At 42.7% G+C, this 13437-nt stretch overlaps 1 protein-coding gene across 3 annotated transcripts; it reads left to right on the top strand.

Annotated features, from left to right (window-relative positions):
• Window positions 1-553: 553 nt before the first annotated feature.
• Window positions 554-13288, top strand: tcerg1b (transcription elongation regulator 1b (CA150)). 3 transcript variants are annotated; one of them, XM_070982900.1, is made up of 21 exons: window positions 554-628; window positions 1686-1929; window positions 2714-2866; window positions 3357-3639; window positions 3740-3982; window positions 5195-5254; window positions 6308-6505; window positions 6823-6929; window positions 7203-7291; window positions 7408-7568; window positions 7809-7890; window positions 8056-8191; window positions 8411-8500; window positions 8623-8741; window positions 8882-9032; window positions 9244-9408; window positions 10436-10618; window positions 10891-11070; window positions 11196-11279; window positions 11870-11970; window positions 12396-13288. In XM_070982900.1, exons 1-21 carry the CDS (start codon window positions 582-584, stop codon window positions 12595-12597), a joined length of 3078 nt encoding a protein of 1025 aa, XP_070839001.1. In that variant the 5' UTR covers window positions 554-581; the 3' UTR covers window positions 12598-13288. The 3 variants fall into 3 exon arrangements, 2 of the variants coding, with proteins under 2 accessions (XP_070839001.1, XP_070839002.1); XR_011603173.1 differs by lacking the exon at window positions 12396-13288 and adding an exon at window positions 11413-11497 and having other exon boundaries at window positions 565-628; XM_070982901.1 differs by lacking the exon at window positions 5195-5254 and having other exon boundaries at window positions 560-628.
• The last annotated feature ends 149 nt before the right edge of the window (window positions 13289-13437 follow it).

Consider the following 13437-nt stretch of genomic DNA (forward strand, 5'->3'; position numbering starts at 1 on the left):
TATACTATACCGCCATTCCCATACTGTAGTTACTGGTACATATTCTACTGCAAGGGCTCCACTTGCTTATTTACCTGATTATGTACTACCCAGCGTGGGATCAGTGAAGTTATATCTTATAAGATCAAAGAATTTCATTGGTAAGGATTGCTGGGGTGCATATGGTAATAAAGAACTTGAATACTGCACTAGATTGTCCAGTGCGGTAGATTCCTACTACTTTTAAATTGTGGACTTCAGTTATTTTTCCACCACTTCTCACAACAGTGGGCACACAAAATACCCACACTTTAGTACTAGAGAAGGGGCAATAGCTACTGCAGTATGCAAAAAGTGGTTGTGGTTAAAGTCCAACTTATTATGAACGACACCCTGCACACTAACGGAACAAAGACATCATGAAAAAATAGGTCCCAAGTGGACCAATGACTGCTTGGGGAGACCTCCGTGAGAAGATTGTTATCCAATCAGAGCTCACAAAGTGCGGGCTGCGCTATGATTGTCGTCAAAGTTTAGCGAATAGGAAAAATAGAAACCACTAAGGGGCGTTTTCAGGAAGAGAGCGGTTACATTTTCCTGTAATGGCGGACCAGGCAGAGACTGAGACTATCGGGTTCAGCGACAACAGGTTAGATAATTGCAAATGATGTGTTGAAATAAAGTGTACTGTAAAGGATAAGCCGAGATTTTATACGAAGTTGATCTGCGTTGTTTTTGGTCAAGGGGTTGTGATAAACGGTGGTTTTATTCGTGGATGTAGCCACGCTAGCTAACTAGCTCCTAGCTAACTAGCCTGTGTTGCCAAGCGGCACGTCCCTGGTCTCCGCTCGTGGCACGCGGTAAACACAGGCAGTTAGATCAAACACAGACTGGTGTTTTCCTCTTTCTTCGGGCTGCGTACCTCACCAGGCCCCGACTTTGTGTTCAGACACAACTCTTCCCTTGAGTTTTCTGTGCTCAAATGTTAATGTGTAATTGCCAGCTAGCTAAGCTATGCTACATTCATTAGCAGACAGGAACACATAACTCCGTTCATTCTGTGTTTTGAATAGGCTGGCTTGCTGTTAGCCTAGTTCATTAAAGATGAGATTCACTGATTGAGTATGTTTACGATCAAAGTATGTGCCTTCACACTGCCAATGAGATATCACCCTGAAGAGTTCAACGTTTAAACACGTGTAATAGTGAGCTTTATAGAGCTACATATCATAAAAACGTTACACCCAAAGGCTCCTGAGCAAACATCATCACGTCAGTGTTACTGCGTCTGCAAGAACGCTTTTGTGCGGCGAAATGGTTACGCGCAGGCCATCGTACGGTACAAAATTTTTGTAATAATTTGCGAAACTATCTTAGCTTACAGTGCATGTCCCTTCACAGTAAACATCTGTCTTCAATAAATTCTGTCTGGATTGTTAAGCAAGCACAACATACTGTTATTTTTCATCTCTGACAACATACAGATAATGTTGATATTAATTGTGCGGCTCTTCGTTTTGTGAGACTTTTGTTAGGTTTACTTTCAAGCATTAGAATTACCTTCAGTTTTATAGAATGGTTTGTTTGTGCATCAGAATGTTAGTTTTGATCAAAGTGGTGAGATCACAGGGTTTTTATTAGTTCTACCTAGTGATCTGGCACTGAACACTGTAACATTGTAACTTGATATTATTTTGGTGTGCTAGAATGGCACAGCAGGCAGTGCGGTTCCGCGGCCCTGCGCCTGCACCTGCACCTGCATCTGCGCCTGCCCAGACTCAAGTGTTACGAGGCCCACCACCGCTCCTTAGGCCACCGCCACCTCCTTTTGGGATGATGAGGGGACCCCCACCACGACCCCCATTTGCACGCCCACCCTTTGACCCCAACATGCCACCCATCCCACCTCCAGGAGGCATGCCACCACCCATGGGACCCCCCCATCTACAGGTGACTGTTTCCCATTCTTATGACATGCATGTTTTTCTTTATGGAAGTGTCCAACACACTTTATGTAGGCCAGTATCATACTTGCATCACCCGTATGAAAAGTGACAAGGGTACTATTACCTGTATACTCCGTCTTTTATGTGGTTACCGACATTTATTGTAATGTCACAGGGATAATACCAGTGCCCTAACTGATATTTGCATCAGTGTGGACTGATAGCTTCAAATGCAGGTGATCTACATATTAAGGTTTTTTCTTCTACTCTTCATATTCAAGGTCCTCTTGTCAAAAGTGTTAGTTAAATACCTTAGTGGTAAATGAGCATGCTTGTGTGAATAAGTCCAAAGAAAAGGGTGATACCTCAAGCAGAGATATAATTGTCAGTTTATTTTTGAACTCAGCCATCTGGCCGACACAGTCTGCAAAGAAAGTGACCACAAGGAAAGCTTTAGTCCTGACACTGAACACAATCAAGGAGAAAGATGACTAACGCTGTTTTATAATCTCTTTCGCTACTACCTTCTTCCTAATTAATTCTGCAGTGTGATTCTCTCTTGAATAATACAGTATTGATGCACAAACCTCCTAATTTGGATTTAGAGGTTGCAATAAGGACAGGCTGCTGGCTAAACAGTCAACTGCTTATCTGACTGGTCACTTTTCAATACCCAAAGAAGTCACATTTTGTTTGAGGAGGGAGGGCTGTTATTGGGTCATTTATAGTCTAAGCCCTACTCCTTACAGTCTGAAAATTGAATGCTGGGTCTTTATATTTTGCTGCAGAGACCTCCGTTCCTTCCCCCTCCCATGGGCAACCTGCCGCCTCCACCAGGGATGCTCTTTCCTCCTGGAATGCCCCCCATTCCTGCCTCTGGAACCCCTGCACTCAACCCTACAGAGGAGATCTGGGTAGAGAACAAGACACCAGAGGGAAAGGTAAACTGGAAGTCGTATCTAAGCATGTAGCGGGATCCTTGTACTGGTTTATGCAGTCTGAATAGGCTTGGAGAAGTAATTAACGATCTTAAAGTCCTTTAAAGTTCATCCAAAAGTGCATTAAATTTGAAGGACAATGATATGCAAATCTGCAAGCGCAACTTCACAGTCAATATAGTTGCTTCTTCTTGTGAAGCATTAAGTTCTAACATTTTCCCTGAATATGTGTGGTCGAGTTTAATTCATATTTAGATGTGAGTGACAGTATATTGCAGTGCTCACACACACACTGAACATGATTAAGGAAAATCCCGTGGTTAATTGTCTAATGATATCTTTATCATTGTACTGGAAATGCTGGCATTCTAAAATCTTTCAAATGAGTTACTGTGGGTGAAATCTTGCGTAGTAAGTTTCAGGATAATCAGCCAAATTGATTATCACATTATTACAAAAATGTTGTATTATTATTGTTCTTGTGTGTTATCAGGCATACTACTACAACGCCAGGACCAGAGAGTCATCGTGGAGTAAACCGGATGGTGTGAAGATCATCCAGCAGTCTGAACTCAACCCCCTACTTGTCGCTGGGGCTGCGGGGACAGGCCCAAGTGTGGGGGTGACTGCAGCTGCCAGCTCAAGCAGTGTCAACACTACAGCCAGCACGGCAGCAGCAGCCCCCCCTACCCAAGCCCCGTCCACAACCCCCTCCCGCACACTCACCTCCAGTCCAGACTCCACCACCACCCCCTCCCCATCTGTGACCATTGCAGGTAAGTGCACAGTGTTCTATCAAACGTACAGACACACACACACACATACACACAAGCTAAACTAAAAATGATCTTTTTTTTCTCATTCTGTTTCCAAAAGCCACTGTTGTAGCAGACCTGAACCCTGTTGCCACAGTGACCTCAACTGTTGCTGTGTCTCCAGTCACTGTGGTAACCGTTTCCACGGTGCCATCACCTGTTACGGCAGTGCAGACCGTGCCTCTGCTGCCTGCAGCCCTGCCTCACAGTGTGGCCCAGCCCACCGCAGCCATACCTGCCTTTCCCCCCGTCATGGTGCCACCTTTCAGGGTGCCCTTGCCGGGCATGCACATCCCGCTACCAGGTAAGAACCTCAAACTAAGAGCAATGAACTAACAACCCAGCATATCTAGGTGGAACAGCTTAACAATGTGTTGGAACCAGTAAAAAAAAAAAAAAACTGCAGTAAACTATATTGAAGTTCTGTTGGCCGGGCTGTACAGATGTTTGGTTGAAGCCTGACACGTAGAAAGTCCCTGTAGTCTCAATGGCTCCAGCAGAAGGATCAGGAACTTAGTTAGCCCTGTAAATGTTTTGTGACAACTGACATGTAGTTTGCAGTCTCTGTGGAAAATTAGAGTAGCCAGTGGACTCCAACTCTAACTGTTATTGAAACACCTCCGTAGGGTAGGATTATTTTGTGGCACTCACTCACAGGTTATACCTATAAAAGTTCAGCCAGTGCATATTTATCAGGCCATACCTAGTTTAAAGGTCACGCAACAACAGGTCTTGAGTGCAGTATCTGAAGTTTAAATGTAGGCTAATGTAAATGCTCCTGTTAGTCCTCTGTGTTTGCTTTCAAGGTTTTATCTGTTGCTCTTCTCTCGTGTGTCTTATTTGATTCCCTCTTTTCTCTCTGTACCTCATTTTGTCATCAATTGATTGAAAAAGCTCATTGGGGTAGTTAATTTTTTCACTGTAATGTGTTCTTCGTGGATGAAGTAGCAGATGGGGCTAGGTATAGATTAGGGCTGATGGTCATTAAGCTGACAGTTAGACTGAATGCTTGTTTTGGTCTAACATGACGCAGTCACTCTTTCACATGTGCTTATTTTATTTTATTTTATTTTACACATTTTCTTTCTTTTTATCTTAATCATTAATGGACAACGCTAATTCCTGAAAGGTTGGGACACTGTGTAAAACATGAATAAAAATAGGATGAAATGATTTGTAAATCCTTTTCGACCAACATATGTTGCTCTGTAACCTGTTATCACATTCTATTTTATGTACACAGTGTCCCAACTTTTTGGGAATCGGGTTGTAGTAATGGCCTCCAAATAAACCCCAGTTTGTAAACCCAGTGTACACTCACATTTCTAAATACACTACACATAAATGTCTTCAGAGGCTGAGTAACTCTTGTAACGCAATGAGTAATGCACAATCTAAAATTTGAGTGTGTGTTTGTCTGAGTGGGGCCACACACAAACTCTTACACACCATGGTAGTTGATGTCTAGTGTCCTGCTGTGTTCAACCAGATGCTTGCTTGTCCGTTGTTCTTGCAGGTGTAGCAATGATGCAGATAGTAGGTGCACCCTGTGTAAAGGCAGGCCCCAGCGCCAACGGTAAACACCCAGCCGCTCGTCTCTCAGATCTACAGTAGATGGCATGGTAGTGAATGATGTCCATATGAGTCACATGTTACATATGGGAACCCTCAAACAGTGGCATGGTGGTGAATGCTGTGAACATGATCCATCCGGTGTACAGTAGTGAAAATTTTTCCATTCCAACTGACAGAGGCAGAACCTCCAGCTTGATTGTTATTAAGCCACTCATTCTTGATTACACGTACAGACTTGTTCTGTTTATTTATTCTGGATTAAATAGAGAGAGCTGCAAGACCTACACCACATACATTACATCACCAGTACACTTTTGACATCAGAGGATTCAGCTTTCACTGAATGATGAATGTACTTTGCTTGTGCACTGTCCTCGGGAACTATCAGGTAAAGTGTAAGACTCAATTGTTTTGCTTTGGTTAAATGAGACTTGACACTTGAAAATCAGTATCTAAATAGTTAGATTGGGCCAAGTCGTTGATTGTTAGGCATTTTGAGGTGTGTGGTTGATGAGTGTAGCCGCGACAGAGAACATGTCTGTTAGGCCAGTTCCCACAACGCTAGCTGCTGTTGCCTTGTAGTGATTGAGAATGATAGCAGTTAGGGTTACATATTGTGGTCATGTGGTTGTCTTCTTTTGTGGCATGGTTGTGTGTGTGGTCACTGCTTTGTTTGTTTGTGTATGTGGCCTGTGTTTGTTGTCAATCAGCAATTTTTTTCAAAGGCTTTTTTAGAGTTGAGCAGACGTGATAATATTTTTTTCTCCCCACTCATCTAAATAATCTACTTCTCTAGATGACGAGGCAAATGCGTACAGGGACAGCCCTTTTTAAGTAGCAGTGAGTCGTCTTCTGCCTGTGGAGCTCTCTGTCTTACCTCTGGTTTTGCTAACACACATTTTTGATTATAAGGGGAAATTACATCTCACAAATTGATGCATAAACTAATGCCTTTTCTAGAGTATAGTCCACTTCAACTACTATCAGTGGCACAGACATGAAGATGACTCTCAGCCAATCATGGTCTGCGTCTTTCCTCTCTGACTAATGACAGGCATGCTTCCAGGCATGGGCCCGCCTTTAGTTTCCATGATGCACCCACAGCTGGCTCTCTCAGCTCCTGCCTCCATGGCTGGATCCTTGCAGCTCCCCGAGTGGTCGGAGTATAAAACAGCTGATGGGAAAACGTATTACTACAACAACCGAACACTGGAGTCCACCTGGGAGAAACCACTGGCCCTGGTGGAGAAAGGTAGGCACTGCTGACTAGTGCACGCACATAAGCTTTGTCTGACATGGTGCGATGATCCAGTAGACTTGTCTGGTTTCCTGTAGCACAAATCTTACCCATTTTGACTTTCTGCTCACTAATAAGATGCACAGACAAACATACTAGAACCCTGATCCCAGATTAGCTGTCCTAAGATTTACTTGTGCTCCTTCTTATAGCATTTGTGGAAACTGAACAGGAAACTGGCAGAATGAATCCATTTCATTAAAAGTCTGCATTTGTTGAGCTACACTGCACCACTTTTAGTTACCTGTGCTCTTTGTTCTCCTTATCTTCAGAAAAAGAAGCAGAAAAGATCAAAGAGCGTCTGGCCCAGGAGGAAGCTGAAGCGATGGAGATGGAGGATGAGGAGAACAAACTAGAAAACGCTAATAATGTCAAGGAGGTACGTGAAGAGTCAAATTACTTTGTTGAACAGCACCAGAAAAAACACATTTTCTCTGTCACAAATTTACAGTACAGTACACTATTGTGTAAGCCTGTCGTGAAAGGGTGACATTTATAGTATCTCAGAATGCAAGAAATGTAGTAGTATAATGATTTATGAATGACACACATTTGTGTAAATCATTAAAAAAATAATAAAGATGATAAGATGCTGAACAGTATGAATATAATAGTAATGAAGAGAACCAATTTTCTCTCTTTCCTTATCAAGGAGCCTAAAGAAGAAGAGATGACGGAGGAGGAAAAAGCAGCTCAGAAAGCCAGGCCTATAGCCACCAACCCTATCCCTGGCACACCATGGTATGCATACCACAGCACAGCCCACATCATCTCCCCACTCCACTTTATTGCAGTGAATCTCATGCATTCTTCTTTTTCACCTAAAATCACTGTGTGTGTCTGTCCATTTATATCAGGTGTGTGGTTTGGACGGGTGATGATCGCGTGTTCTTCTACAACCCAACAACACGGCTGTCCATGTGGGACCGACCGGATGAGCTGGTTGGTCGAGCTGATGTTGACAAACACATCCAGGAGCCACCGCACAAGAGAGGCCTGGAGGACAGCAAGAAGACAGGTGTGGACATCTTCACATGCAGCCAGTGATTAAGACACCAAAGTACATTTGATAATTGTGAATAATGACATTCAAGCCAATTGCTTTGTTAGTAGCATTAATAATTTGAAGCCATTACAAGTTCAGAATCAAAAAACAAGAGGCCAAAGAAATGCAGGTACACTAGTGCTGCTATCACTCTGAAACGCTGCACACTGCAGTAGTGTATTAATTTTTTTATGTGTGTGTGTTCGTACGCAGGTATCAATAAGGAGGAGCCAGAATTAGCCATTGCTACTGAAGAGAATCAGGATGAGGAGCCAACCAAAGCCAAAAAGAGGAAGTGAGTCATACATGGTTCCATGTACTTAATGCCACACTACTGCAAACGTTTAGGAGTCACCTTATCCCTCTGAAAATGTATTGCCTGTGTCTCTTTCGACTTTGTGTCTCTTGCCATTTCAAATTCCTTCAACCTCTCTTGACCTTTGCGGTTTCACCCTCACAGGAAGGAGGACGTGAAGGAAGCAGACTCTGAGAAGGAAGCAGCAATGGAGGCAGAGCTCAGAGCTGCCAGAGAAAGAGCTATAGTACCGCTAGAGGCCCGGATGACCCAGTTTAGAGAAATGCTGCTGGAAAGAGGGGTAACACAAATTTTATGCTGTAGCTGCTACATCATCTTTTAACACGGAGGTTTTCAATCAGACCAGACAGGAAAAACCAATGCATTCTTTGAGTTTTCCTGAAGGTTTTTATGCACATTGTTATTTATTCCCTTGTCACATAACCTCTTGAATTGTTCTTACAATGATTTATTTAATTTAGCTCTCAGTCTAATGCCGGTGTTGTCTTCTTACCTGCAGGTGTCTGCATTCTCCACCTGGGACAAAGAGCTTCATAAGATTGTTTTTGACCCACGTTACCTTCTGCTCAATCCAAAAGAGAGGAAACAGGTTCAGTGTCTCTTTCTTCCCTCACTGTTACTCATTCTTATTTTCTCACTCTGTTGTGCCGCATGTTGGCCTTTTTTTAAATAAATCCTTCAGTCATAGATTTGTGATTATGTCCACTTTAGGTGTTTGATCAGTATGTGAAGACGCGAGCGGAGGAAGAGAGGAAAGAGAAGAAGAACAAGCTGATGCAGGCCAAAGATGAGTTCAGGAGGATGATGGAGGAGGCAAAGCTCACACCTAGGTAAAGGGACAGGCCAGCTATATTAGTATTAGTATGTATACATTGGTATTTAACATAATAGATTATATTTTCTTTGTTGTTTTGGTGAAGAGATCATTTCACGGGGTGCTTGTAACTGCAATGTTTCTGTATCTTTACAGAACAACATTCAGTGAATTTGCAGTAAAGCATGGCCGAGACCCGCGATTTAAGACTATAGAAAAGATGAAAGACCGGGAGGCTATCTTCATGGAATTCATCACCGCTATGAGGAAAAGAGAGAAAGAGGACTCCAAGTCGAGAGGAGAGAAGGTATTGCTGACACACACTCAAATATCAATATACAGTATTTTTCTCTACAATAAGAATGTGCTGTAAGTTGATTGACTTTGAGTCAAGCTCTCATTGCCCTGCTGATGTGCTTTTGAGCAAATTACTGAGGTTCACCCATGCTTACCGTGGTTTTTGGACAGATTTTTAATTCATTTTGATATGTGGATGTGTGTGTTTGTTTTGCGTCCAGGTGAAGCAAGACTTCTTTGATCTCCTAAGTGAGCAGCACATGGAGGGAGGCCAGCGGTGGAGCAAAGTGAAAGAGAGGCTAGAGACTGACCCTCGGTACAAAGCTGTGGAGAGCTCTGCACTCAGAGAAGAACTTTTCAAACAGTACATGGAAAAACAAGCCAAGGTAGGAGGGTGGAAGATGGTGGCTTCAGTATGTGTGTGCCAGTGATGTCTAATCAGTACTTTTTGGTGTACGTGTTTGGGTAGAAATTAGGGACGGTACAAGTAAGGTGAATCACTTACTAATTGGACACATAGCTTATTTGATCTTTTTTGTTAAATATCTATGTGTTGTTGTATGGAGCACACATGGTGCCACGCAGCAGGACAGCAATCTCAAAATACTGTCTTGGCCCAAATATAACAACATTTTTTGTGGAAATTACATTTGAAAAAGTGGAGCTTGTATTAAACACAAAGACTGGACAGCACCACATACTATTCTTTTTAATGAAAAGAGTGTATTCTGCAGAAGGTGTTGCATCATTGGTTGTTTGTTGCTAAGCTCGCAAGCTTCTTCAAGTCTATTTATAGCATGTTTGTTTGAGTTATTCAGCCTTAAAACTGTTTATGTAGCCCAGTTCAACCTACAGGAGTTTCTGGCAGCTCATGTAATGTGTTTTATTACCATGGAGGCAATAAATTCCTCATGAGTAGAAAACAAGTCAAAGCACCTCATGATGTCAGCTGCAGTCTTGATGATGAGCTCAAAAAGACAGAGACTGTCAGGGAAAATCATTTTGACTACATCCAAGAGCCTGATGAGTGTGAGAACATGTGACTGATGACAAACTACACAAATGTGGGATTTATGTTACATTTTAATGGAAGTATTTCATGTTTTTCTTTTATGACTTCATATGTCAGAGTGGCCTAATAATAAGACAAAACAGTGCACTTCTCTTTCTAATTATTTCATCATGGTCTATATATATATATATATATATATATATATATATAAAAATCCCTTGTATAACTACACCAAGGAGGTGTAATTATCTATTGTGCATGTGTGTAGATCTTTCCAGCACCTTTATAACTTTGTTGATATTAAGTAACTCTGATCTATGACTGTCTTCAAGCATAGTCCTTATTGTCGACATCACATTACAAAGGGAACTGATGCAGACCATGTGTGTCATCCTCCATAGAGCGTGGACATCGAGAAGGAACGCGAGTTGGAACGGCAGGCTCGTATCGAAGCCAGTCTCAGAGAGAGGGAGCGGGAGGTGCAGAAGGCCCGGTCAGAGCAGACAAAAGAGATTGACCGTGAAAGGGAGCAGCACAAGAGGGAGGAGGCCATCCAGCATTTCAAAGCTCTCATGTCTGATATGGTGAGATGCTGTGTAGCTTTATTCTGTTCTTCATCACCAGTCACTTTTCACTTTTTCACAAGATTTGACAAGAAAAATGGAGAAGTGACAAATGATCCTAGGCATAGTCGTATCACCACTTTTAGCCCCCACAGAAACCAATCAGATTTTACAGCTACGATTATGAGTGCAGAAATAATAGCACACTTTCTAAACATATGTATATATGATGGCGTGCACAAAACTAAACTTTGAGCTGTATTTGAAGTGGCTTTCATTTATTCATTCCTCAGGTACGGTCTTCAGATGCAACGTGGTCAGACACGCGCCGTAACCTGCGGAAGGACCATCGCTGGGAGTCGGCGTCACTGCTCGAGAGAGAGGAGAAGGAGAAGCTGTTTAACGAGCACGTAGAAGCTCTGGCCAAGAAGAAGAAAGAACATTTCAGGCAGCTTCTGGATGAGACCAGCATGGTAATAGTTTAGTCTCTGTTTGCTTATGTTTTACATGTGCACATAGATCCAGTGTGACTAGAAAGAAAAATAATACTCTTATTTTTATCGACTTGCTTCAACATGATTGTTTGTTTGTGTTTTAGATCACTCTGACAACCACATGGAAGGAAGTGAAGAAGGTTATCAAGGAGGACCCTCGCTGTATTAAGTTCTCCTCCAGTGACAGAGTAAGACTTGTAATGGATAACCACTCACCCACAGTATGGTATTTAGCTTATATGATTGCAAAATGCTAAAAGTCACTTTCTGACAATAATTTACTAGAGTTTTGTGACTCTAGTGAGTCTCTTCCTCTATTAGGTAGTGCAGACCAACACAACAATCTAGAAAGACCAAATCTAACAACTCGTGACCACACGTGTGTTTGCTCTCTGAGCTGAGCCAGGTTAGTAAAAATGACAGCAAACCTCCACCTTTCCTTGTTAAAGTTAACTGAGTTTCCGGCTTTCAAAACCTTATCTCAAGCACAACCAGCCTTGACTATTAGTAACATCTGTAAGGTGTTCCACATCTGTGAGACCAACTGATCAGGTCAAACAAAAAAAATAAGCTCTAGTTTCTCAGAATTGTCAACATCAGCTGGCTTCTTTCATAAAATCCGAAGCCCAGCTCTGAATTGATCAAGGGTGTAGGTGATACTTTTCAGTCTGTCTTAGAGGTATTCTGATGGTGTGAGTTTAATTAGGCTGTAACATTTTCACATGGAATACACATCCATTTCATCTGAGTTATGGTGTCGGGTCATCTGTGTTTGCAGAAGAGACAGCGGGAGTTTGAAGACTACATCAAAGACAAGTACATCACAGCCAAAGCTGACTTCAGAACCCTGCTAAAGGAGACAAAGTTCATCACATACAGGTCTGTACAGTCACTTCAAAAATGAAAAACATTAAATTTTTTGTTCAGTATACCTGCGCTGATACAATTGCAGGCCAGAAACATTAAAGATAGAAAGTATATACGAATTACTCAAATAATAGCCGTAGTTCATTTTTGACACTATTTTAGATTTTCAGTTAATTTTCTACTACTGAGTGGAGACAGGCTGCAAACTGTCGTATGACACACATCTTGTGTCACTTATAGACTGACTCAGAGGTTGTTTTTAAGCCCTGACCAGTCAAATGAGTTTAATTGACCTTGTTGCAAAGGAAAGTCAGACAGTAAAAAATAGCATCACATAAATAGACATGAAGTAAGTTGTATTTAAATTTCCCTAGACACAGAAGGATACTGTTCATAGTGTTAGCATCCTGCCTGTCTCATATTCACCCTTCTCCCAGGTCGAGAAAGCTCATCCAGGAGTCAGAGCAGCATCTGAAAGATGTGGAGAAGATCCTTCAGAATGACAAGCGGTACCTCGTTCTGGAGTGTGTCCCCGAGGAGCGCAGGAAGCTCATTATGTTCTACATTGAAGACTTAGATCGCCGTGGCCCACCGCCTCCCCCCACCGCCTCTGAGCCCACCCGACGCTCTACCAAGTGACCAATGACATCATCTTCTCGGCCGGTGCCCTACTTCTCCTTGCCCTCCCTTTGGCCAGAGCATGACCTCCCCAACACCCCCTGAACCCCGCCCTCCAGGCCCATGGCTGGTCTCGCAGTGTTATTGCTGGGGGGTCATGTTGCTTAGAGATGTACCATAGAGATGAACGGTTAAGGTCTCTGTGTTATGTCGCCTCTTAGCCCTGAAATAGCCCTGCATTTAAGGCAACAGCAGGGAACAGAGGTTACCTGATCTAAAGGTGACCCTTGACTCCTTACCTCTGACTGACCACATTAGAGGGAGAGGGACAGTAATAAGGCTGCTGCCCGAGCAGCCACAGAGGTGTAAGATAGCAGATGTAAACGAAATGAGTGGGTGTGAGTATGCATCTGTGTGTGTGTGTGTGTGTGTGTGTGTGTGTGTGTGTGTGTGTGTGTGTGTGTGTGTGTGTGTGTGTGTGTGTGTGTGTGTGTGTGCGCGCGCGCGTGTGGTGCGTGCACAAGTGTGTGTGTCTGTGAGTGAGTGTGTGCGTGCGTGCATGTGTCTGAGGCGTCCTTAAGCCTTACTGCTCCACTGTGCCAGTCATTGTTTCAGCGGCTCAGTGTGAATGTTAGTTTCTGCTCAGTGGTTTACTCCGATGTTGCAGCAGTTTCACTGTTGAATGAATAAACGCAACTTCCATTGTTTTTCAATATGTCGTCTTGTGGAATTTTTTTTTTTAAAAATTAGAAATCTCACATTCACTTAGTTGTAAAACTAACTGGGGGAAGCTCTAATCATGGTCATAAGAAGAAAATTCTTACCTGATTTTGAACTTGTATAGTTTGTGGAGAATAATAT

The sequence above is a fragment of the Chaetodon trifascialis genome, chromosome 16, assembly GCF_039877785.1.
Source record: "Chaetodon trifascialis isolate fChaTrf1 chromosome 16, fChaTrf1.hap1, whole genome shotgun sequence".
NCBI classification, from domain to species: Eukaryota; Metazoa; Chordata; class Actinopteri; order Chaetodontiformes; family Chaetodontidae; genus Chaetodon; species Chaetodon trifascialis.

Excerpts from the sequence above, each read along its gene's own strand:
- tcerg1b (XM_070982900.1), top strand. The coding sequence starts at position 582 with ATGGCGGACCAGGCAGAGACTGAGACTATCGGGTTCAGCGACAACAG. Across the intron at positions 5,255-6,307 it reads GGCAGGCCCCAGCGCCAACG|GCATGCTTCCAGGCATGGGC; the intron begins GTAAACACCCAG and ends GACTAATGACAG. Across the intron at positions 7,292-7,407 it reads CCTATCCCTGGCACACCATG|GTGTGTGGTTTGGACGGGTG; the intron begins GTATGCATACCA and ends CATTTATATCAG.